The sequence below is a fragment of the Urocampus carinirostris genome, chromosome 3 (assembly GCF_059441175.1).
Source record: "Urocampus carinirostris isolate Australia breed hairy pipefish chromosome 3, RoL_Ucar_1.0, whole genome shotgun sequence".
In the NCBI taxonomy this organism is placed as follows: domain Eukaryota; kingdom Metazoa; phylum Chordata; class Actinopteri; order Syngnathiformes; family Syngnathidae; genus Urocampus; species Urocampus carinirostris.
The window spans coordinates 48216481-48243031 of NC_142351.1; the positions used below are offsets into that span (position 1 = coordinate 48216481).

The 26551-nt window shown below is 38.5% G+C and overlaps 2 protein-coding genes across 2 annotated transcripts in view; one reads left to right on the forward strand and one right to left on the reverse strand.

Annotated features, from left to right (window-relative positions):
• errfi1b (ERBB receptor feedback inhibitor 1b) lies at nucleotides 1-22240 on the forward strand. Its single transcript, XM_088332136.1, has 4 exons — nucleotides 1-171; nucleotides 10479-10608; nucleotides 10774-10847; nucleotides 16803-22240. The coding sequence occupies exons 2-4, from the start codon at nucleotides 10568-10570 to the stop codon at nucleotides 17699-17701; spliced, it is 1014 nt and encodes a 337-aa protein (XP_088188262.1). The 5' UTR covers nucleotides 1-171; nucleotides 10479-10567; the 3' UTR covers nucleotides 17702-22240.
• The window catches only part of emc1 (ER membrane protein complex subunit 1), a 19887-nt gene continuing 15205 nt past the window's right edge, over nucleotides 21870-26551 (reverse strand). Inside the window, exons 21-22 of the mRNA XM_088332135.1 lie at nucleotides 25316-25445; nucleotides 21870-24245 (exon numbers count right to left, since the gene is read on the reverse strand). Coding sequence (XP_088188261.1) covers nucleotides 24066-24245; nucleotides 25316-25445 — 310 coding nt within the window. The 3' untranslated portion in view covers nucleotides 21870-24065. The remainder of the gene's footprint in view (nucleotides 24246-25315; nucleotides 25446-26551) is intronic.

Genomic DNA, 26551 nt, shown 5'->3' on the forward strand with positions numbered 1-26551 from the left:
CCTTTAAGAAAATTGTGGGCAGAGTCCAGTGGGACAGGGGCTCGTTTATAAAGAGTCGTGCTGACGTCATCGTGGCACAATGAACGCACTTCACACGGATGTTAACGCCTCACGACGCCTCACATGGCTTGCTTGTAACTGAACGAGAGATGAAAGACAAATTGACAGTCGGTGAGTACTAATGGCCGTTATAAACATATTTTAACGCGTTACTAATGTGTTTTCCCTCACTCGGATATTCTTGAGTGAGCACATATTGTTGTGGGAACTGCGAGTGACCCGTTACGTAAAAACTGAATAAAACACAAACGTATTGAGTAGTTGCTCTCGTCTTGAAAACGCCAGAAACGACTCATTTGCCACTATTTATTCAGCTATTAGCATTCACCAAATATTCTCAAGTCATTTGCAAGTTATAAAATTGCGACTCATCACGCCATCTGGACCTCCAGAAACCTTGTTAGAATATGATATGGTGAAATTGTGAATGTGTTTAATTGATGTTAAAAGTATCGATAATTTTTTTTAAACCTCATATTGTTAGAATATCATATAATGAAATTTTGAATGTGTTTAATTGCTGTTAAAAGTGTCAATAAAATTGTTCGAACCAAAAAAAAAAAAGAAAACTAAGTTTCTCCACATAAAGTCAATTATTCGAGATATATTTTCGTTCATTTTATTCTAAAACAATAGGCACCATCAAGTGCATACATGGTTTTAAATACGCTTCAAAGAACAAATAAATGAATTTACATAAACTGGAATGGTGTAGGACTACTAAAGTACGATACCAAAATATTTCCATGATTTCGTGTTTAAGGACTTTGTTAAGTCAAGTCAAGTCATTTTTATTTGTATAGCCCTCAATCACGAAGAGTCTCAAAGGGCTTCACAGATTATTACACTATATTACACAGACTATTTTTCAGCCGACGAGAAGAGTAGGTTATTCATATGCTATGGAGTAGAAGTGAATTTTAAGCATATTAGTTAAGAACACCTATGGTGACCTGGTGCCGACTAGAATACTGTACTTACTGTTTTTATTAGATTCTTACTTAATAATGGAGGTGTGATGTATAAAGAACATTTTATTTGGAAAACACATATTATAATATGATTTTAATTACTTATTTGCACTGTGTTCACACACACTACAGGTACAACATCAAATATTTCCATCACTTTGTGTTTAATTACTTCACTCAGAAGAACACAGATGGTGATTTGGCACAGGCTTTATTATTACATGCATGCATCTTAATGGCAGAGTGATGTAAACAGTACATATTATTAAACAATTCCCCTAAAGTGCCTCTCTAATAATAAATAATATGAGTTTATTTTGGGCAACACGGCGGCGCAGTGGTTAGCGCGTGTGCAGCACAGTTCTGAGGTCGTGGGGACCTCCTGCGTGGGTTCAAATCCAGCTCCCGGCCTAACTGTGCGGAGTTTGTATGTTCTCCCCCGCGGGTTTCCTCCGGGCACTCCGGTTTCCTCCCACATTCCAAAGACATGCATTTCAGGTGGATTGGCCGGTCCAAATTGTCCCTAGGTGTGACTGAGCGAGTGAGTTATCTGTCCCCGTGTGCCCTGCGATTGGCTGGCAACCAGTTCAGGGTGTCCCCTGCCCACTGCCCGATGATTGCTGGGATGGGCTCCAGCACCCCTGCGACCCTACTGAGGATAAGCTGTGCAGCTAATGAGATGAGATGAGTTTATTTTATTTGGACTGTGTTAATACACTCTACAGGCATATATGTTTAACTAAACAACACACCAAGAAAAAAAGGAACTTTCAACAGTCAAACTTTTTTTTACAGGAAAATGTGATTTGTGCCCCTGCTAGACTAAACAAATTCTGATACATATCTTGTTTGTGAAATATGAATTGCAGAATAAAATCCAGCCACTTTTTTTTTTTTTTAAACCTATCGCTTCAGTCTACTGAAAAAATAGATAAGGTTGTTCAGTGCTTAGACAATGACTAATTGCTGTTCAGCTGTTTCCGGTTTAGGTTTTATTCCAAAACATTATTTTGGTTATATATATATAATTATTTTTTCCCCAACAAAAATGGTCATTTGGCATCCACAATTCGAATCAATCAAAAGTATCAAATTTATTGCATGCGGTGTATTGACAAAAAAACACAACAATTGTTTAGTTCTCAGATAATGATTAATTGCTGTTCCCCTATTTTCTGGTTTTGGTTTTATTATATAGTGTGTGTGTATATATATATATATATATATATATATGTATATATAGGAAATAATTTTTGTCCTAACGCTAGTTTCATGGACCCTAAATTTCAGGGGCAGGAGACATTTAAAAAAAAATTAAACTGCCTTTTAAGATGACATTAATGTTTTTGGTGCTGGACTTCAGAAAATGCAATAGCCCCCCATCCCCCCCAAATACAGCTTAGACTCCGCGTGTATCATGTTTTTTTCTCAATTATGCATTCTTCAACTGGTGCGACTTATACTCCGAGCGACTTAAAGTCCGAAAAATATGGTTATTTTGTTTTGAAAATAAGATATTGTTGCCATATATACGTTTGAGTCTTAATTTTAAAGGCAGCTTTTCTTATACGCTTTACTTTCATCCATTCATTATCTGCACCACTTATCCTCAGTAGGGTGATGGTGGTGCTCGAGCCCATCCCAGCTATCTTTGGATAGGGGACACCCTGAACTGGTTGCCAGCCAGTCTCTGAACGCTTTACTTAATAAGTGGTAATAGTATCACTTATTTGCGACAATAGCTTTGAAAAAAAAGACTGCAAGGTGCTCAGAGAACAGTGGTCGTGTGTTGGAGCAGACGGGTGATATAAAAAAAAACTTGGGAATTGTAAAATGCTAAAACACCAAAAGTGAATTCGTTACAATACGGCTCCTGACATGGTGGCTGAATACGAGATCTTGAATTTAATTGCAACCAATTTGGCTCTTACCTGAGGTTGAGGGTCCTTCATTCAGTAGCAGGTTAAACCATTCTCTTCGGTTTGAACTTTTCTTCAAAGTAGGGCTACGTCCGCTTGTTTTTATAGCGTTATCTCCTGTCCTCACCTCCAAGCAGAGAGTTCACTTGCATTCTCGGGCCTGTTTCACTGCACTCCAAAGTGTCACAAAGGCCCATTTATAGCTTAGAGTGGCTCCATTCATGCATGCTGAGCCAACTGGTAGTACATTTCCTCCATCGCCGAAGCTCACTTGGCAGATTTTTGCCTTTTTTTTAAGGTTGAGGAAGCATCCAAATAAATGCATGCAATCCCGTTTGGTCATTGCTCCTTTTCGTCCACCACAGTCTAAAGAGATCTTTACAATATCAGCATAAGGTGTATGAAAAGAGGAACACTTAGCATCTTAACCTGTTTTCCAAACACCGTAACACTTAAAATACCTTACTATCAGGTGTATAAGGCGCACCTAAAAACCCTAAATTGCCCAGAAACTTGAAAGTACGCCTTATAATACCCAGAATGCTGAGGATAAAATTGGAAATGCATACAGTATTCATGTGTGTCTGTTACATCATGAGATTTTACAGTATACTACAATATTTGTGCAATTGGTCCAAAAAACTAAAAATCCTGACCATTAATGCAAGATGTTGTGTGCAGCATTAACTAAACCCGGGTTGTGGTGGTGAGAGCGCCAACATTATACTCACTGGACCACTAGTGGTACTGGAGACTTACTAAAAGGCATTAGTCTTTATCTCATTATCCCCCTAATTTACTCATGGTGCCAGAAATTAATAATCCAAAAGTGAGGGAACAGAAAGTCGCCATAAAAGATATAAATAAACACGAGTTGTTACCATCATCATGCTTTTTTGTTTTTATTGTTTTCTCCATTATCTAACATTTGTTGCTGGCACATTAAAAATAGTGTGATAATGAAACATTGAAATGCATTTTCATACATGCATCCCTTATGGTCTAGTGGTTAGGTTTAGAAGCTCTCACAGCCGCAACCAAGGTTCGATTCTCGTTGCATACAATATTTTGCGATTTTGATCGGTGACATTTTTTAATTTATCAAGCAATACACTAATATATGTGGTTGCACAAATTTTGAATACGGTAGATATTACTGTAGTTTTAATTCTATCCTCCTTATAATTGAGTGTGCCTTATATATGAAATATATGATGATAATGGGGAGTGCACCTTGTAGTGCGAAAAATACGGTAATAATCTGATTAGAAACAAAGTGGACCAACAAAATGCACAAGATAAATGAAGAGGAAATGGGAGGAAGTCGGAGTCAATGTATGTGACAGAACTGTGCAAAATCACTGAAAAGAATTGGGATTTTCATATAGGAAAGCTAAAACGAAGCCATCATTGACGCTTAAACACAAAAGAGCAAGACTGCAATGGGCTAAGGAGAGGCAATCATAGACTGTGGATGACTAGATGAAGGTTATCTTCAGTGATGAGTCACGTATTTGCAATGGACAAGGTGATGATGCTGGTAATTGTTTGGTGCCGTTCCGTTGATATTTACGAGGACTTCTTAAAGAAAACATCAAAATTCCCACAGTCCTTAATGATATGGGGCTGCATGTCAGGCAAAGGCACTGGAAAGATGGCTGTGGTCAAATCTGCAATAAATGCACAAGTTTACATTGACATTTTGGACAGCTTTCTCATTCCTTCATTTCAAAAATGTTTGAAGATGATGAACTGTTTTTTTTTTTGCAAGATGGCAATGCATCATGCCACTGAGCAAAAACTGTAAAAGCATTCCTTGGAGAAAGACTCATCCAGTCAATGCCATGGCCTGCAAATAGCCCAGATCTCCACCCAATTGAAAACCTGTGGTGGAAATTGAAAACACAGCAAGGCGTCGACCCGCAAAGATGAAGAATATTGTTTGTCACTCATCAAGTCCATGCCTCAGAGACTGCAAGCAGTCATAAAAGCCAATGGTTGTACAACTTAACACTAGTGATATATTATGATTAGTATTTTTTTGTCCGTTTTTTATGATTCCATATTTTTTTCTCAGAATGGAGTGATTCCATATTTTTCCCCTGTGCTTAGTAGCATTTCCTGACCACCACAAAGTTTTTTTTAATTCATCTGCACTTCTGAAATATTTATAATTTTTTTCATGCTTTTTATCTGAGTTTGTTCTACAGGATAAAATGTCTGAGCGAGTACTTGTCCAAGACTGATGATTTCATACTTTTTGCTAGGTGTTTTACAAGCAGTCGAGTATTTAATGAAACTTAAAATCCGCTTTTATTATTTGATATTTAAGAAGATATATATAAAATAACTATTTTGAATTATAGTGCTACAACCTTTACAAACAACTTATGTGAGTAAGAATAAACCTTTTTGAAATGAAAATGGAGGCAAACCCGGTCCTTGAGAGCCACATGTTTTGGAGGTTTCTCTGCCAATTTTCAGCTAATTAGCAAGCTTTGTGAGAGCTTGATAATGATCCAGGTGATTGGAATCACCAGTATTGGAGCACAGAAACTCCAAACACATACATTATATGACATGCAGCTCTCGAGGTCCGGGTTAGCCACCCCTGGAGTAGGGGTAAGATCTCGGGCCTAGACAGAAACTCGAAATTTTGACTAAGTTTGTGCATAAAATGCCGATCCCGAAATACAGCCTTCTCTTTCGCCAATTCTTTTTTCTTTTCTATCTGCTGGTCATGACCAGGTGGAAACATATCTTGGCCTGGGGAGGGATAGGTGCCACCAGGCTATTCTTGCCCAAGACACACCACAAGAAATGGTGCCCTTACGGCCATTGTGGTTAAGGGATCCAATCGACCAACCATGTGTTCTATGTTTTTTTTTCTTTGTGGAGGCTCGGTACATCATGGACGCCATTCTGACAACTTAGGAAGGGTGATTTTTGTCGTGTCAGACCAGCCGTTTGTTGTCGGAGAAGGCAAATATCACGTTTATGAGATAGTCAGGGTAGCGTGCATGCTGGACACTTTGGAGCCGAAGTGCGCACCTCGGCACCGGCGTGTCCGTTGTCAGAGACGGCAAAAATCACACTTGTGAGTTCCTCAGGGTAGCGTGCATGATGTGCACCTCGGCGCCGGGATTATCGCCTTTTATCTCCGAAAATAAAATTAAAATTCGGGTTTATTTTGGGCTCCCCCTAAAATCAAGTTAATCGGTCTGGTTCAGGCTCTCATACCCGTGGTCCGGGTCAGGCTGGATTGTTTTAGGCCCGATCATAAAATAGAGTTGTTGTTTTTTTAAATTATTTATAGCTTAAAGGTGGTGTCTGTCAGTTTAAAAAATCTACTTGCTTATGCCATTTTTTGGCTGAAATCAACATTGCCACTTCTGTCAAGCTGCTTCTGTGGCGCATCAAGATACGTGTCTCTCTTAAATGCGCTTTTTTTCATCTTGTTTGGGGTTTGGGTTGGCATTTGGACTGAATTTGTAACAGTCCTTTCCTTTCTTTCACCATTTTCATAATAGAACAACAGAAAACCTCAACTACACATGTGAAATCACTCTCCTTCCCTCATCCTCCTTGCACGCATTATAATTAAATCTACTCCCCCCGCCTCTTTTCCTCAAGCTTAATGCGCTCAGGGGCCAGAATTCCGATGCTAAAAGCAGATAGGCGCAGTGACATTTTTTTTAATCAAAGCTCTTTGAACTCAGTTGGGCATTGTTAACTAACACATACTTCTCATCTCATCTCATCAGCTGCACCGCTTATCCTCAGTAGTGTCGCGGGGATGCTGGAGCCCATCCCAGCAATCATCGGGCAGTGGGCAGGGGACACCCTGGACTGGTTGCCAGCCAATCGCAGGACACACAGGGACAGACAACTCACTCACTCAGTCACACCTAGGGACAATTTGGACCGGCCAATTAACACATACTTAATTGAGAAAATATTTAATTTGAAACTTTTTAAAGACACCTCAAACTACGCACCCCACCCCCGGTTTAGTGAGTTAGTTGTTAGTACAAACGCCAACATATGTTTTCTCGATTAGTAAAAAAATAAATAAACTGATACACGTGGATTTTGCAGTATATTCATTTTTGTAATCAAATTTTTCAGGTGAACACTAATTCACTAATTTTTAAAGGTGGGGTGCGTCGTGCCCTACTGAGTTCAAAGAGCCCTTGTGCTTTTTTCCCCCTGCGCCTATCTGCATTTATTTTACTTTTAGCAAAGTTGTTTGGGTTGGAACACATTGGAGAGTAACAGAGTTTCAAATTCTATACAGCTCCTTTAACTACAATATTTTATTAGATGACATTTTATCATTGTTTTTGAATGCAGCCTTTCTTTCAAGGTTGTCTTTATTGTCATTAACATAAAATAAATTTTCTTTGCCACCCCGGAGTACAGTGTTTAAAAGGAAGTTCAGAAAAGCATATAATAAATTAATTAAACAAATGATATATATACAAAAAAGGAAAAGACAGTGTACATAGTGTTTTTATATTTTATCCCCCAAGACGACTCTGTGTTGTATATGTACATCAGTGTGGTTGAGTAGTTAAGTGTGTTGTGCTGTGGCTCACAGCATATAAGTTATTGTCCTGCAGTCAGAGAGGTGGTGGGGGGCCTGATGGTCTTGGCCGTTCTGAGATGGGTTTGGCGCGTATGTTCCTCTACCGCTTTCCTGGTGGAAGCGGTACACACACAGTCCATGGCCCGAGCTGCTGGGATCTTTGGTGATAGCCTCTTGACTCGGCCTGCTTATATGGATTCCAAATCATGGAGGTGGCGGCCCACGATGCCCCATGCTGTCCTAACGACCTACCCTAGTTGGTTTCTCCCATGTGCCCTGCAAGTTGAGGTAGAGGATGCTTTCTATTCTTGCTCTGTAGAAGCCATGGGAAGACACCAGCCCATTTAAGTTCCTGAGGAAGATTATTTGCTGAGCCTTCTTCACCAGGCGGCAAGTGTTGGTCGACCAGAAGAGGTTTGATGTGATGTGGAGGCCCAAGAACTTCATGTTGTCAACACACTTCACAATTTCTCCATCCAGAAGAAGGGCGGGGTGTTCAATCTTTCTGGACCTCCTAAAGGCCATGATGACTCCTTGGTATTCTCCGTGTCTAGCACCAGGATATTTACTGAACACCACAAGTTTATCTTGCCCAAGACTGTGTGTGAGAGTGCTGCAGCTTTCCATTCATAAACACCACAAAATAAAACATACAGCTCCTTCTACTGTACAAAGCTTGGGTTAAAAAAAGGATTTTGGATGTCCAATGTTGAATCTTATCATTGATCACAGCCAGTGTTGTGAGGGCGGATACTGCACACTCTCACGGCCACACAGAGGAAGGAGAGCTAGTCATCCCACATCTGACCCGCCGATTGTGCAATTGTCCGCAGGCAGATGGCATTAAGCTGACAAACACACTACCTCATACAGATGTAAAATTGTATTCATGCCTATGCTTACTTTGCACAATGTTGCCTATTTGCACTACCGCATATTGCACTAATACGATCCCAAAACTATGTAAACACCCAATGTAAATATCTTCTGCTTCTACATGCCTACACTTTCTCCCATAAATATTGTGTAAATTGTCTTTTATCTTTTTTTTTCAGTAAAATGTGAAACTGGAGTGCCACGTCCGATTTCGTTGTCACAATATGTTCAACCCATTTTGTAACAATGATATTATAGGTATATTCTTTTCTATTCTTTGTTTTTGTTGTGACTACTTCTGCGATACCCAACCATGGCATTATTGTGCTGCAACGGATCGTTATGTGTTACTAAAGTCAATCTATTTCACACAGATAGAGTGAAAATGATTTATCTGCGACAAATCGGGTCTTTGTTCAGCCGCTATTCAAGCCCCCGCCAACCAACTCCTCTGCACAAAACATTACATAAGAGATTTGTGAGGATTTCAAGCTAGATCCTTCGCCTGAATACAATCGTATGAAAGCTTGGCTTTCCTTGATCATTATTAAGAAATTCTTTTGTAAATCGTGACTTATTCGGATCAGCATTTTCAGTTAAATAAATCTTATAGTAGATAAACACAGTGGTATTTGAGAAGTAAAATTAAGCTTATAGAGTTTACAGAAAGGGATCATTTAATTACTTACAAAAATAGAAAGGGGCATACATTTGGCGACCACAACAGAAAATTTCATCAGTATTTAGTAGCTCCTCCTTTTTTTTAACCATCTAATAGTTTCCTAAAGATTCCAGTGATAGTCTGGGTTCTGTTTGAGGTATTTTTTACCTGTATTCTTAACGAAACCGCTCCAGTTCAGTCAGGTTTGATGGTTTCCGAGCATGGACAGCTCGCTTTAAATCATACCACAGATTTTCTATAATATTCTGGTCTGGGGACTGAAATGGCCATTCCAGAACATACTACTTCATTCCACTGTTTCCTACCACTTTACCCATTGATCATATTACATCTTGACTCATCATACAAAACACGAACAATGAAAGAGCAATATGTCATTTTATGTGTGGCCAAAAAATAAATCCACAAAACAAATATCAAAAACGTAACCCCCATTTCAAAATTGTGTTATCTCATGTGTTTTTGGGTTAAATCCTCAAGTATGATAGACATTCCCAATGTGCAAGTGATATATAATATACTTTAGAATTATACCTTTCATTAAAATAGTGTTTCAAAAAAACTTGTTTTTTTGCATGAATGAATTTTTTGTTTAGTGTCATTGTCTTGTCAAAGTATCCAGCCCCAGTTCAACTTCAACTTTATCAGTAATCCTTGAACACATATCTGCTGATACGATTAGAATTCTCATTACATCTAGAATTAAAATATGTAGCCTTAGTAACGGGTACTTCATTTCTGTTGAAATACATTAAAGAAGGTAGTATTTAATAAAGACAAAAAAAAATACTTCATTTGGAATATTTCTTAATTGTCTTACAGTGCATTAAGCCTTCACTCTGAAATTGAAGTAAAAAGTGAGTTTCAAGAAAACATCAAGAGACTAAATAGCTTTGACCTGCTAAATATCTAATTTTAGTGGAAAAACAACTAAATAATGAGTGAATGGGTTCAATGAAAAGTGTATACATTAATATAAAACTTTTTAAGGGCACCTCAAACTACACATCCCACCTCTCATGAATTATGTTTTTTAACACTAGTAGGCGCTAAATAATACAGAGTATCTCTTTAATTGTAATGAGTCTTAAATTTTAGTCCAAGTTCGACTCCGCCTCAAACCAAAACAGGATCTTTGTGAATCATCCCAAAGTTTAGTCTACTCTACACATATGAATTACCGTGGTAAAGCCACAAAGTGTGTTTGTGGTTTGCTTTTTTTATTTATAGGGCATTTCTTGCTTATTTTAAATGCAAACTAACTGGCAATAATTCAAGCAATTATTCCAAAATATATGAAACAGGTATTCAAATTGAAATTGAAAGCTGTCCAATCTGGATTTGAGCTATAACCGTTTTTGTGTCCTTTTTCTATTCAACAGCACAGGTTACAGTGAAGCTATGATGGACTAAATGAGGAAACCTAAATGCTTTCTGTAAGAAAAAGCCATCGTCCTCCTGTTACCACAACATGAGCGCCAATAACTACTGGGGACAGCATGACTTCAGCAGGTACACAAACAAGTTGACGAAAAACCGCAGCACTTTATGGGCCGGAGCACATTTCGTCATGGCTCGGCCACATGTAATGACTCACTCGGGGCGGGTTACTTGTACAAATGATTGACACGTGCACAACTCCGTGCTGTCTTTCCAACCCACGCTTGCCTTTTTCAGTATTTGCTTGGGCCAGCTAGGCGACGACGCGGAACACAACTTGACCGAGCAGCGAACAGTTGGAGAATGCAACTGTAAGTCTCCTTTATATATTCTTTAGTGCTACAATAATACTGTGAATTTATATTTATGATTTTAAAGGTTGTCTATAAGGGACAGCTACTGTATTTCTTTGTGTATAATTTTTGTTAAAATAGGTATAAAAATACTTTTCACTTTTTCTCATCTCAAACTAAGCATCGTAAGTGACAAACATTGTTGCATATGTGCAGCACTGATTGAAATAATTTCTTGACAACGAAAACTGAAAATGATACCAACATTATATTTACAATTTATTTATTTAAAGTCCGATTTATCGTTGGATATGCCAACGAGTTGTTTCCTTGGTCGTGCGTTTTAGCATTTATTTATATTGTTTTCTCCGATCACTAACATTATTCGTTGTTACTGCCAATAAAAATAGTGTGATGATGAGATTACATCTCATGCGTATAGTTCTACGGCAATCATTGGTAGACTGTGTACAGGAAGGGGCTCAGCACGCATCCCTGTGGAACCCCGGGGTGGTTGGTAATTACTGCAGAGGCTAAGCCCAACCTTACTGCCTGCAGTCTGTCAGTGAGGAAGAGGAGGGGATATTCAGATGGTGTAGTTTCCGGATCAGTTTATGCTTTTATGCTTTGAAATCTTCAAAGAGGATCCAGGGAAAGTTTCCTGGGAGTCCAAATGCTGGAGGGGGGATGCAGCAGGCAGGTCACAGCGTCTTCTGTGCTCCTTTTAACCTTGTAGGCAAATTGGATGGAGTTTCGGTGTGGAGTGATTGCTACATTCCTTTTCTTATGTCCGATGTACTCATGAAAATAGCCATATCTGGCTCGAGAGCCATATGTCTTTGACCCCTGCCTTATTGTGTATACAGTATGTCACAAAAGTGAGTACACCCCTTACATTTCTGCAAAGACTTCATCATAATGTTGAATGGAACAACACTGAAGAAACGTATCTTTGACATCATGAAAGTTAGTCTGTGTAAAGCTTATATCGAAGTGTAAATGTATTTTTCCCCTTAAAAAACTTACCCATTAATAGCTAAAACCCCTGGTAACAAAAGTGAGAACACCCTTAAGTAAAAGATCCTGAAGTTCAATATTTTGTGTGGCTACCATGATTTTACAGAACCCTTAAATTCTCCTCACCATGGATTTCAACATAACCTCACATATTGCCACTGGAATGCTCTTCCACTCCTCCATCACAACATGACTGACCTGAGGGATATTCAAAATCTTGTGCTTCTCCACCTTCTGCTTGAGGATGCCCCAAAGACGTTCTATTGGATTTACATCTGGAGACATGTTTGGCTAGTTCATCCCCTTTACCTTTGTTCCCTTTTTTAGAAGCCTTGATCTTATAAGTGTATTTAGAGTCAGTGTCAGGCTGGAACATTGCCCTCCAACCCACTTTTTGGTGGGAGAGGAGTTTGTTTCCCTTGATGAAATGCAACTCCCCAATTACAGACGACTCGTGCAGCCCCAAACCATGACATTTTCTACACCATGCTTGACTTAAGGCACGACACAAAGATGTTTGTACTCCTCACGTGGTGACCGCCACACATGCTTCACACCATCTTAGCCCAAAAAAATAATCTTTGTCTCATCTGATCAGAGGATATATTTTCAGTAAGCCATGGCCTTTGTTTAAATACTTTTAATTGTGTCAAAGCAATGCTTCTTCAGTGATGTTCAAATTAAACATTAAAATGAAATCTCTGCAGAAATGTGTACTCAATTTTGAGACATACTGCAAGGGTTATTTGTCATAACTCTTATTCAAGACAATGAACTATAACATTTAAAAGCCATACAGTTCCTTTGCTTTTTTTGGTGGACTGAGTTGCCTTAAGGGGGGGGGGGGTCCTATCAGTCCCTTAATCCACTCCTTCTTCCTGCCAGGTCACCAGCTGCTCTGTAGTCTGTGCCACATCGGATATTTCCATGAAGAAAGTTTTGGGAATCCGTGTTGAGATAGTGGCCATTCTCTGTGTTAATCAGGCTGTTGTGGCTGATGTTTGACAAAAAGGTGACGGGTTAAGCACTTGTTGTCGACCCACTTGCGCTCCCTTTCCTGTTTGGTCCTCCTCGTCGCCGGGTGTTTTGCTCCTTTTTGGCCAATCGCCGAGCTCCCCCAAGGGATTGCATGTTCTTTTGCTGTGTTTTTGCCCTGAGAGACGTTTCCTCCTGAGAAGGAAGCTGTGATAGGATGACCTTGAGCAGATAGGTTCGTCATGAGTTGGACCATGACACACTTTTAATCGCCTTTCTGTGGATGTGCAATGGCACAAATCAGCTATGTGTCAGCCCAGTGGGTGTAACTGCCAGTTTTTATGATAGAACGTAACAAGTACAATGCGACAAGTCCACAGAGCATGGGTAACCAACCATTTTGAAACTAAGACTTCTTAGTCACGTTGCCAATTATAAAAAAAAAAAAAAAAAAGCAACACTTAAGTACGACAAAAAGTCCAGTTTGAAAATTGGATGATAATATTGTAAAATTAGTAACATTTTCTTGGGTTACTGACAGATATAAGTATACATATTTTCATTTTATATATATATATATATATATATATATATATAAATACTATTTTAGGTAATTTTCTTAGATTATTGAAAACAAGGTAAAGAAGTATTGTTTAAAAAAAGATAAATAATATCTGTATTATTTAGTGCCTCTTAGTGGTATATTTATTGAAAACATTGATTTAAATGAAAAGCCAAAATACATGAACTACCATATAAATACTTTTTTTTAAAAATACTTATTGGTTGAGAAATTTGGATTGATTTTACATAATATGAGAGGGCTGACACAATTGTTTGCAGTCTTCCTTCTACGGGTAAAAAAACCCCGAAAGGCTTGACAAAAAAAATGAGGAGAACAAAGCTGCGGTCTGGTCACTTGGAGTTTTCACAATAAGTATTCCTTTTTGTGCTTTTAGCACTCATTTTCAGTTTCACGACATCTGATGATCAAAGAATACACGCTGTCCCTTTAATTTTGGGAATTTTGATAAAGTAATGAGTATCTGTACAATGTTACCAGTTACTGAAATACATCATACCACATATCATTGGGAAGCTTAAACTCTTGGGCCTCAAGATAAGATGACCAAATGTACTCATCACAGAAACATCACGATACAAGATACCCGAAAACTATAAAGCCGGCTCAACTCGCCAATTTAGTCCCCTGGCCGTCATAAAATTCTTTTAATGTCCGCAAATAAGGCTTCTTTATCTCAGACAATCCATAGAATGCAACTGTGTAAAATATTTCCTCCCTACACATGATAATGCCGACAGGTAAATAGTAGTCCCCCTTAAAGCATGTCTGCTTTGTTCTACATCGGTTTTTTAAATTTGTTTCGCTCCAAAACTCCCAATATGGAAGTTAGCCTCTCCCATTTTTATAGACACCTTTCTCTGCCGATAGGCTTTTTTCATGGTCCACTGCCCACATTGTTTGATAAAACAGATATTGCCTCTAAGAGGTCCAAATATCATTAGCCAGTCGTTATGATCCAATTGATGGACATATTGGTTAGCCAATGACATTTCCAACATGAATGTATACAATTATTGTGTGTGTATTCAAATCTGAGCCAAAATTAAATGCATAAAAAGCAATTTATGATCCATTTTTAAGCGCAATTATTACATGCAAGTGTGCATAAATAATGATTTGACGTTTGGAAAGAGAAGTCAAACAATTACAACTATTTTATAACGTCTAAAAAAATGGCAGATGCAAAATATTTTCAAATGTTTCAGTATATTGAAAGGGTCGTTTCCAAATGGCTACTTTTGGAAATGCATATACCTACCCTTAGAAAAAAAGTGTATAGTTTTCAGATTGTGTTTTAAATTTGACAAGGTACCAGGCAAGCTACTGTCTCACCTGTTGTCCAGCTGAGATGCCTATGCTTCACTCATCTGCAGGGATTTAATTGCAAAAGAATTCAGGCGAGAATAAAAACGTTCTATTCCTGTGTTTTCTAACTCAGATTAATCAATGTCAGTAGCACTTGCAGTGATTATTTCTGTTGGGGAGTGTTACCTTTAAGAACAGACCAAAAAACGGTAAATGAAGACTTTTTAGACTTGTCTGCCCTGGTGTCCGGTAAAGTTTTGTCCCGAGTTTCAGACACTGTTTATTTATTGCAAAATTCGGTGGATAAAATTGGAAAAGCATTCAGTATTTATAGGTGTGCGCTACTACACGATGTTTTATATATAGTATACGCCCTTATCTGAGCAATTTATTGATTAATCTCTAATCGACGCTGGCCCAGATAGCAATACATTGTGTGCAACCGGGTTCTAACCGGGGTCATACCGGTGTGCGCCAAAATTCAAAACACACTTAAGGTCGCGGGCCAACCAGGATAAACATTTATTGAACACACTTAAACGCAATGTTTTTGGAACATAAATATGAATAAAAACAGACAAGAATATTAAATTTAAACATTAAATAACTTATACAGTATTTATTTTGCTCTAAATAAAAATATCTTGTTAAATTATACAACTTAGGACTTAAACAACTTAACATTAAAATAACATTCAAATTCCTTTGCTCCTATGTCAATGTATATATTAAAAAAACTTAAATATCCCAAAAGATTTTGCTCTCATTAATACATCTCCTATCAAAAGTAGAAATATGAAAATGCTACACAAATTTTGTAAAAACGTCACAACATTCTGAGAACAGGGAGCCTGCTGTGCTTACCTTTGGCGCAGATGGAGTAGGGCGAGAGATGGGAGAGAGTGCTTCCACTTTTTGCATAGCACCACCCATCCCTCCCACTCACGCAATCAAATAACTTTAATTTATCTTCCGGTGTTTTGGCGTATTTACAATTTGTTCCGTGGGTTCATCAAAAAGTATCTGAACACTGAACACAAATTATATAGTGAGCTTTTATATAAAGGATTCTTTAGCGTTGTACACCCAAAACGATTTTTTTTTGTGTGACACCTTGACTGTAAATCGTAGTGAAAACGTGCCCTATATATTCTGAAAAGTACTGCTTTGTAAATCAGCTTTGGTTTGGCTTTGCGTGTATCTGAACAAGATTAATGGCTCAAGTTTTGAACGAGATGGAGAAAATTTGCATACAATTAAATTTGTCTCTGAGCCATAGGTATTCATAGAAAGAGCCATATTTGGCTCGCGAGCCATAGGTCCCCGACCCCCGGTATATAGTATAGTATACGTCATATATGAAGGAATAGGTACAGTGACTAAAACGTCAGAATATGATGTCCAGGGATGAGACTGCGTTGTTCATATTGACGGGCCATTAATAACAATAGTGTAAAATGGTCTTGCGGGCCGGATGTGGCCCGCGGGCCGGGAGTTTGACACATGTGCACTAGACCATCAGTCAATAATGTTGCAAAAGACGGAAACGGAAAATAAAAAGTCTTTCAAAAAAATATTATACAAGCTCTTACGTACGTACACATATTAAACCGAGACCTTATTGACGCACAGGTGAAGAAACGGAGAGAGCATTAAACCAGAATGCACTGTGCAAATTGTTTCTTGGCTCTGAGAGGAAAAAGTGTGACAATGAGATGAGGCCATTTTCGTATGTCTCCTGTACCACTAGTGTATAGTTTAAGTGATAGTGTTGGCGCCCTCACCACTGCAATCTGGGTTTAATTTCCATTGAAATTAACATTTTGCTATTTTAATTCGATACCTAGAGAAAAAATGAACATGGTAGCTCCTATTGTAGTTTCAATTTCTTTCGCCTTATGTATGAAAAATATGTCAATTTTTTTTTCCGGACTACGCCTCACAATCTGGTGCAACTTATAGCGTGAAAATAATGGTATTTAAAAAGACAATCAGCGAGAACCCTGAGGTCCTTTTTTTCTGTTGCATGTTCCCTATCCATTTTGAAAGTTTTCCAGTTGTAGTTAATGTTTGAACTTCTGCGTTCACAGCTAACCTCCCAAAGTTTCCGTCGTACTCCGATCCCTTCTGCCTCCCTTTGGAAAAGACGCTCAGACCTCATGAAGGGGACCAGGTTGTTCCTTATTTCTCTTCTCACGGATGGGCAGCATTTCGGGCTCCGCCCAGAGAAACTAAACCGTTGCCGCCGTTACCCGACCCCGAGGAGCTGATGTCCGACGAAGCGGCGGATAATGAGGTGGAGTTCTTCTCCAGTGAGCGACAGCCGCTACTACCGAAAAGCTGCCCTATAACGGTGTGTGATAACCGGGGACGAGTAAATCCCACTTACCAGGGGCTGTCGTCATATCCCGGCCTACCCTCCTTGGCGTTCTCCTGGCCTGGTAGTGAGGACAATTTAACAGGGAGAACCGGTGAGCTTGGAACTAAGGACTGGCCTTTCGTTCCCCCGGCAGGGATTAACCAGGATACGACGTGGAGCCGATATCCGGACTATCAACCCAACTTCTCCACCGGGCCCTTGGAAAAGCCCCAAATCCCCCCTCGCATCCCAATCCCACCAAAAACCTACCTAAAGACGCCATCCGGTGATGATAAGCCGCCCAAAATCCCGCCCAGAGTGCCTCTGGTGCCGCCGTGCCCGCCACGCTCCCCGAGTCCCAAAAGCCTACCCATTTACATCAACGGGATCATGCCGGCAACACAGAGTTTTGCTGCAGACCCGCAATACGTGAGCAGGTCCATCTTAAGCGAGAAGGCCCCCTCTGTTGCCCAGATCTCGCCCTGTATTGTGCCCATTCTAAAGGACGGTAGGCAGGCCAGCACCACGCACTACATACTTTTACCACCTCGTCCAAAAACTTCCTCAGACAGACGAGGACGACTAATGAGTGAACCCGCCAGGATTGGGAACGGGTGGCAACATTGTTGAAGCAAACTCGTATGGAAAACCGATATCATGTCAAATACATACTAATATATGCCATATAAATGATGTAACGTATAAATATGACACGTGACCGTATTTGTCTAAAGCGTCTGGGTTTTTTTTTTTTACTGAGAAAATACTTCGAACTTGGTGTCTGTTATACACGATGTTTTATGGTATTATATACAGTAACTGTATTTGTGCATTCATTGAGCAGTTGAAAAATATCGTCGATCACAAGTGCAAAACCATAGATGCAATAGAATCGAACCTAGGTTGCGATGGGGAGAGCGCCTGATCGTAACCACTAGAACACAAGTTGTATAGATAACATGTGAAAAGGCATTGGATTTTTTTTTCTCATTATCACACTATTTTAGTCATGGTCCCAGAGATGAATGTCTAGAGAATGGAGAAAACAAAGTCGTCAGGAAAGATAAAAAAATAAAGATAAAATGAAAAGCATGATGAGGAATTATGAGGAACCCAAATAACTACAGTATATGCAACTTATTCATGTGTTGTGTTATATTTCTTTCTGTATTTTGGCGTGTATTTGTCAATAATTTAGTTGTGCATTTTGTCACAACAAAATGTTATTTAAATAAGGTGGGTCAAACTGGCTCAATTTTACAGAGTTGTGACAAAAATACTCGAGTGACAAAATACATGAAAAACACACAACAAAATACAGAAATAAGATAAAATTCATAGATTAATATATTGATATATAATCCTATATCTAGGTGTTACATGATTTATGTATGTGTTCATTTATTTATATGGCATATATTTGTTGGTATTTAATTTTATATATGTCGGGATTGGTCCTCCATACTCAGGTGAACTCAAACTTTTACGCAAAAACTGACTATGGGATTGGAAGGTGTGGACCTCTGCTGGTCAAATTGGATAGAAAATGGACCAAACGCTGTGACAAGTGTATGCATATTGTTATGTTGCATATGCAATCCTATTTATAAACCGAAGAAAAAAAGGCTTCAAAAAGACTGGCGTAAATCAATGATGTTGACTTTGGTTATTGTTATAAGGGGAGAAGTTTTTGTTCTCCCTCTTTACTGAATATTCAGAAACAAGATTCTGAATTTCCTGAAGGATCCAGAGCTCGCAAGCAAGAGTCACGCAATTCCTTTTGCGAATAACTCCATTTGGAATTGTTTTGCTTCCGGGCGATTTGGGCAAACATTCGTTTTTTAATACTACTCGGGAGGAACTGAAGTGATGAATTCAACTCAAATCCCAATTTTTGATGGGATTTGTCTTTCCTCTAAATTAAGGGTGTTAGACTGTGTTTAACTCTCAAGAATGTTTATTTGCATAGCCTTAAATCACAAGAAGTCTCAAAGGGCTCCACAGACTAGTATTGCACCATCCCCTGATCTAAAACCTACACGAGGGATAAGAAAATCTCAAAACACCCGCATTAGGAAAATGAGGAAACCTTGAAGGGACCACACATGAGAGATCCCCTTCCAAACTGCAGAATCATGCAATTGTTTGCACACTACAAAATATACATTTGAATTCCACTGTCATATCGTTCTCCTTGTCTTATATATCTTAATATTTTTTTTTACTTTTGATTTCAATTAAATAAAAAATGACAGTGAGCAGAATGACCTTAAAATTATGAGCAGATAATTTGGCTCATTTAAAAAGCTTCTGCTCATCATGTAAATCCATTTTTTTTTTAAAATTGTTTTTACCACCCATAGGCCTTAAATAAGACCTACTGTCCCTTTAGATATTGCTTTCTTGTTATACTATATTTTTTGCCTTTAAGTCATTTTCTCGTTTAATTTTTTTTAGAGCGGAGCATGGTCTTAAATTTGTTAACAGAAAATTTGTCTCCTGTATTATTTGATCACTAGATGTTGCAGTACGGTGTCAGAGGCACTAAAAATTACACATTGTCCCTTTGGTCTTATTTAAATGTAAATACATTAAACAAGAAAAATGCTTAAAATGATCAAAATAATCTCCCGGTAATGCAAGAAAACAAAATTTTTTCAAATTTCTGGAGATTTTGCGGTACCATACAATCGGAAAAATCCAGTGTAAGTTTACATTTTTCACTGTTTCTCACCCACGCAAATCATTTCCTATGACAATTATTAGTTAGCATAAGTGTAAAATCGCTCATTTGTCAACGAAATAAAACTCCCTGCCCACCATGCAAACGGGTCTTTTAAATCAAGACACACCATTCCACCCTAATTATGAGCTGCGACCCAAATCAAGAAAAATAAATAAATCAAATGAAAGGATTGCACATTTTGAAGCAGACATAGTAAGTATATTGACGTTTTTTTGAAAAATTAAAAATACTTCAAGTAATTTCTAAACTGGGTATTTTTCTACCCAGTTTAGAAAAACATTACTACAAATTGGCAAAACCACCTATCCAATGCTAGAAGTCAAATTTTATTGATTTAACTATCCTTTGTTTGTTTTACCAGAAAAACAAGGTAAACTACAATACGAGCATTTTCTTTAGCCAATGGGTTAAGATTATTATTTGCAGTGTATACACTACACAAAGGCAAAAGACAATTTTTGTCGATCCCGGATTTCAATTGGAATCTTTTTGGATGATTATTCGACAAATTTTTAAAGGGAAAGTGTGTATCTTAGCACCTCGTAGTTGCAGGAATAAAACTCAAATCATTAAAAGAAAAAACAATTTGACTTAAATATTATGCAAGGATGCATGTAATAAATAAAAACCCATTTTCTAAAATAATCATCGGTTGAAAAAAATTGCATTTATTTTATATATAACGCGAGCTTCACAATAATCGTCATCTTGCTGCTACGCGTACCTGGAAAAAAGCTTGTGAAAGGCTTGGCAAAAATAAGAAATTATGCTTTTTGGTCACTTTGAGCCTCCACAGTTTTGTTTCTTTGCACTTTCTAGCACTTGTTTTCAGTTGCACTGCATAATACAGCAACGTCAAGTGTACAAATACACACTGCCCTTTTTATGCTCAACTTGCTGAATTCAAATAAAATCCTCTTCAATAGTTTCTTATTCTAGATAATAAAATATGAATCTTGTATATTGCTGTATCTGCGTTTGGCCATGCTCCACATGTGTTAAGAAACTTTTGTGAGTGTAATGTCGCCTTTGCAGGGCATTATTGCCATCTAATATTAAGGAGTATAATTGACCCTCAGGTTTTTTTTTCTTTTAGCATTCTTTTGCCAAGACCAGTGCCCACGACCCACTAAAAACGGGTTCCCGGCCCACTTATGGGTCCCGACCCATCAGTTGAGAAACACCAAGAAAAGGTTGCTTGCAGCATTCCTTGGATAAAAATCTTCTTGCAGATTCATTCTTTAAACAGTGATTTGGATAATGGAAGGATGAAGTCTGTTTGCCTTTCCACATTTTTGAACATTTCTAACATTATTTATAACCTATACTATTTATTTTTGAAACTACTGCCATGATAGCCAGGAGGATAAAACAAGCATGACCGACTGGCCCACCTTTTTAATTGTGAAAGAATATTTAAGCGAACACATCATTGCCAATTGCTAATCTTTTGGAGACTAGGTATTAGTACAACATTTTCCCCGGGTCGACCTGGAAATCCTCTTAACATTCCAGTATTCTCTCTCTTAAGTTGTAGGGTTGAGTTGCCCGATAATTCCGATGAGCTTCCTTTGGGGACAATATTTTATTCCAATGACAAAACGTGCTGCACCCCAGGTGGAGAAGATACTAAAATATTGTACACATGAGCACAAAAAGTATGACGTAAACAAGCTGGGCTTGTTACAGACTGAACATTCCATGTGGTATATCTTCCAAACGCTGTGAGAAATTTAACATGAGGTGCAGTGCCTAGTGAAAGTATTGCCCACCTACACACAATATAAAGGTGTTAGAATGACCAAGCCATAGTCCAGACCTCAATCCTGTAGCGCGTTAGTGGAAAGATCTGAAAAACCTTGAAGAGCTGTCGTGTAAGGAAGAATTTCGGTTTTCAAAACCCTTTTGCAAGGCACTGGATAGTACACCTTTTATCATAGACTGACAGTTGGATGAGCAAAGAACACGACAAATAAGTCTTATTTGAATCCAAACAGATTTTTTAAGTGGGTTATTGATTGAACTCTTTTGTAGAGATGAAACAGTCAAATGTTCATGATTCCAAAGATTTATTTTCGCGATCAGAAAATGTTAACTCAAAAACTGACAAATATTCATCCTGAATGCTGTAATTGTTTTTGTTATTGACATGTCCAGAACATATGTATACTAACAGTAAATTTTCCATTTGTAAACTAATCCAAACACAGTACCTTAGTGTGTGTATGTTAATGCGTGCGCATGTATTGGATGTGATGTTACGTTTTCTCTCAAGAGGACGAGTGACGTGTTGCTTTACGGGCCCTGTTACACTGACGACTTTTCACATTCACCGCAAGTTTGTGTGTCCGCCTCGGCTCGTTATGAGGTCACGAACGGTGTTTTCAAAAAGTGATTTATTTATAAATAACTTATGAATTAAATTTGTGTACATAACTCATTTTTGTCCACCTTACACAACGATGAGATCACTGCATTCGGTGGCAAGTGGAGTTTCATCATTCACAATATTTGCGACAAGTTGGTATATTAGAATTCTGTATGTTTTCGCAATATAAGGAGCACCCTCTTGCAAATCTTTTATACATAAACCGCACCTGACCTGACAATAAGGTGCACTGAATTAAAACTGCCGTAAGGGTTCGGGTTGCACATAAAACGAAAAGCGCCGTGTTTGTGCATTTGTTGATCAGGCAATATATCACTGATCACCATTCTACGGTTTGGGGCTCAAATCCAGATACCAGACTTCTTGTGTGGAGTTTGCATGTTCTTCCTGTGCTTGTGTGGGTTTCCTCTTGTCACTCCGGTTTCCTCCCACATTCCAAAAACATGCATGTCAGGTTAATTGGCCAGTCCAAATTGTCCCTAGGTGTGATCGAGCAACCAGCTTAGGGTGTCCACTGCCCAAGGATAGATAATGGATGAATGAATTCTGCGGGAATCAAACCTAAATCAGCATGTGGAATAAGCTATAGCCTGTCCACTAGACTAAAGGCTCCAAGCTTTTCAAATGGAGAGCTACTTTTTGTTTCTGATCAAGGCGAAGAGGCACCCCATTTGAGACAAACTTCTAAAATAATTTTTTATTACCAGGTTAATTATTAGGGTTAGACTTTTTAATCAGTTAATCATTAAAGAATCATTTTAGTAGAAAATGTCTATGACCCAACACTGTTTTTTCATAACAGGTCTGCAGGTACCTTAGCTGTCCTTGGGGAACACCGCGTTACAGACCCCTGCTCTAGACCCTTAGGAATGCAGATGACAAATAAAAAGGCATTGGGTCTTCATCAGACTTTTTAGTCCTGGTACCAAATTGTTGATATGGGGCTAGGCCGCGAGAATATTGTCAGACATTACACTGGTCTGACGTACAGCCGACTTGCAAGGTCTTTACGAAGTGCACGAGATTTTGAACTGAATGACCATGAGGGCATTGTGGGAAGTAATTGGATCGTTTTGAATTGAAAAGGACCACATCGTGGGAAGTAATTTAATTTGGTCGTCTTTAGTCGTGAAAAATAAACAAATGCATAGCCGCACGTAAAACGTTTGTCACAATGCTTAGTTCGAGTGAAAGAACGTTCTACCATATCTGGTACTGTAACTAAAAATAGTGTGATTTTTGAGATGAGCCCTAACGCCTTTCATTTGTCGTCTGTACCCCAAGTGGATAAAATCCGGCGCTCTTCTTGAAATCTGCGTTTAATTTACATTGAAATCAAAGGTACGCAATTGTGAATAACCATCTGTGTCCCAAACCGCTTGGTGGTTACGAATCAGATCTGTTACCATTGCTAATGGGTTTAATCCCTGTCGCCACCATTACTATGCAATCACGGTCAACAATAAAATGTATCAACTGATCGATAATTGCAAAAACATGGTCAATTATTTCCAATTTTGTTCACATACAAGGCGTATTGGTTCATAAGAGGCCCGTTCAAATTTTTGGCCAGTTCTGAGTTTTCGGGTGCACCTTATAGTCCAGAAAGTACGGTAGTTCAAGCTAGATTTCATCAAAACATGGCACAAACATAATTTCACCAACAATCATTTCATGTTTTAGTTTCAAATAAGTTAAAAAAGAAACAATAATTTTCATATTTTGTATTCCGACTAAACGTGACATTGCACCCCCACCCTTGCAGTTCCTTACGGGCCTTTTTAGAACGTCTGCCTGTGTGGTCCTCTGGGGACGAGGTCCAAGCGGTCGTAAAACGGAAGATCCGGCCGGCGAATGCTTTACCGCCAGGCCCGGTTGAGCAGCTTGACTTCGGCCAAGCGTTTGCTGATCATGGTGGCGAAGAAAAGCGCAAAAAGCACGCTGCTGATCAGCATGTAGTCATAGTCGTCCTTCAGCACATCAAATTGCTTGGAGGGATAAACGCGGGTTTGGTAGATGTCTAGACCGTACGCCACCACCTGAGTAGAAGAAATCACACGGATTGAAGTATGGTTGAGTATAGATCCAAAAATTAGGAATTACACCATTGGCTGCACTATTAACCAAAATCAAATCGATAGTGTGATTTTGTCATTGCAAGACACAGCGTTTTTTTTTTTTTCCCAAGGATGTATAATTCTCCTTTGTTATTTGAGTGATGGAGTGTTTGGCCAACAATAATCGTAACAAATCAGGTTTTAAAAGCACGGGCCGATCAGGCAAGTTTTAATGCCATTAGCCAATAAAGGCTAAGGAAAGTTTGCAAGCAGCGCGCCACACAGCCGCCTGTGAGAAGACAGCAACCCTAAACAATCTCCTCTGAGGAGAACACCGTTTCCTTAAGTTTAAAGCATGTCCCTAACATTAACCACTGGATGTATAAAAGGGGTCAAACAGGGTTCCTACAGCTTAAGGCAAGTCAAGTAAGAGACTTTTAAAGACTTAAATGCCTTTTCAAATTAAATTGAAGTCAACAAAAAAAAAACAACCTACAATTGAAACAAACAAACCAAAAACACATGAATTGGAGGCAATTTTAAACAAGTGTTTTGGTCCTGTTGAAAACGTTTCCTCTGAAAAACATGGCCCTCTCATGTTTAAGACATGAAAATGACAAATAAAAAGGACTGTTAGAGTACTTGATGGATCCTCAGTCAAAACTGTAACAAATAATTAAAAAACTCTACTCCTACATACAAAGCTTTTTATCATGATGAATGAAAAATGACTTCCTAAATCTTTTTAGTTCAAACAAATATAAATCACATCCATTTTTTCACATTTTTAAGACATTTAATGCCAATTAATGCCTTACTTTTAGAATAATGAATTCAGTGCCTTTTAGGACTTTTCAAGGATCCACGGGAACCCTGGTTGGGTTGTTATTCTTTAAAATCTTGAAAAATAAATGTTGAATTATTGTCATATTTGGGGTAATTCTCAAAGCATGTTCATGACATGATGCCATTAGTATTTTTTTTAATTTTTTTATTTAAAAAAAAAAAAAAATTTTTTAATGTTTAACATTCTGTGAGTGACGCAGGCTCACCAGACACGTGGACTCCAGTCCAGAGGGGGCAGTATAAATCCCTCGCACTCTGGAAACTGTTTGATTGTAGTTGATGAACCATTCTGTGCGGATGATCAACTCTGGAGCGTAGGGGATCAGGTTCTCTTCCCTAGATATGATAACAAATCATTTAACACAGGTGGGGAACCTTTTTAACCCAAAAAGCTTTAAAAGCCAAATATATGTATTGGTTTTTTTTGAGAGAGACGCAGTATATTATTTTAAGACAAAGTTCAACAAAACCGCCAAATTCGATCTCAGACAAAAGCCAAGTCTCCAGCGCATTTTATTTTACTATGTAACGTTTGACAATTAGATAACACTTATGTCACTTGCCACAAGAGGGCGCTTTATGCAACAGGGGTTCACCAGCTTAATACGCACAGGCCCAATTACAACATCTGGGTAGCCCTGTGAACCTGTTCTGAAAATGGTTAACCTGTGATTTGGCATTGTGATTTTCTAGAAAATGTCATATCTTCCCTATTTTAATATTTACAACCTGAAAACACTTGGGTCCAAAATGGGACTAACCCAATACTCTTGTCGATTCAGCCTATTTTTCTGGGTAATTTTACTCAGAATGATCCAACTGTTTGGGTTGGTCTAAACCAAATGTCTCAGATTGTCAAGTCAAGTTTATTTGTACAACCCTTAATCACAATTGTCATTTTTCCACTATTTTCTTGTATAACTAAATCATTATTCAATCATTATCCTCTGTGTTATATGTCGAAGTGTCCTTGGGCAAGACACTGAATCCCTAATGCCCCCAATAAGCAGGTCGGCGCCTTGCATGGCTGCTATTGGTGTGTGAGTGTGTGTGAGTAAGTAAGTGTGAAGCACATTGTAGAGCGCTTTGGGAGGTCATCATTGACTTGAAAAGCGCTATATAAATGCAGACCATTTACCATTTACTTATAAAATAACAATACCAGAGCTTGTGTCCCATTTCAATATAAATATATTACTTCAAATTTGTCTCCATCCCACAAATAAGAGTGTTGAGGCTGATTTTGACCGTCATTGTTGTCCTAGAAATGGTTTCAAAACGAGGTCAGAGCAAAGATATTGAGGAAAAATGTAAAAAAAATTATGCAAAAAAAGATACCAACGTATTAAACTTTGGTGCAGAGGGCGCCGGGCAAGGGGTAGGATTGTTCGCGCTGTGTGTATAGCTCCGCCCATTCCTTCCGCTCACCCTATAAAATTTCT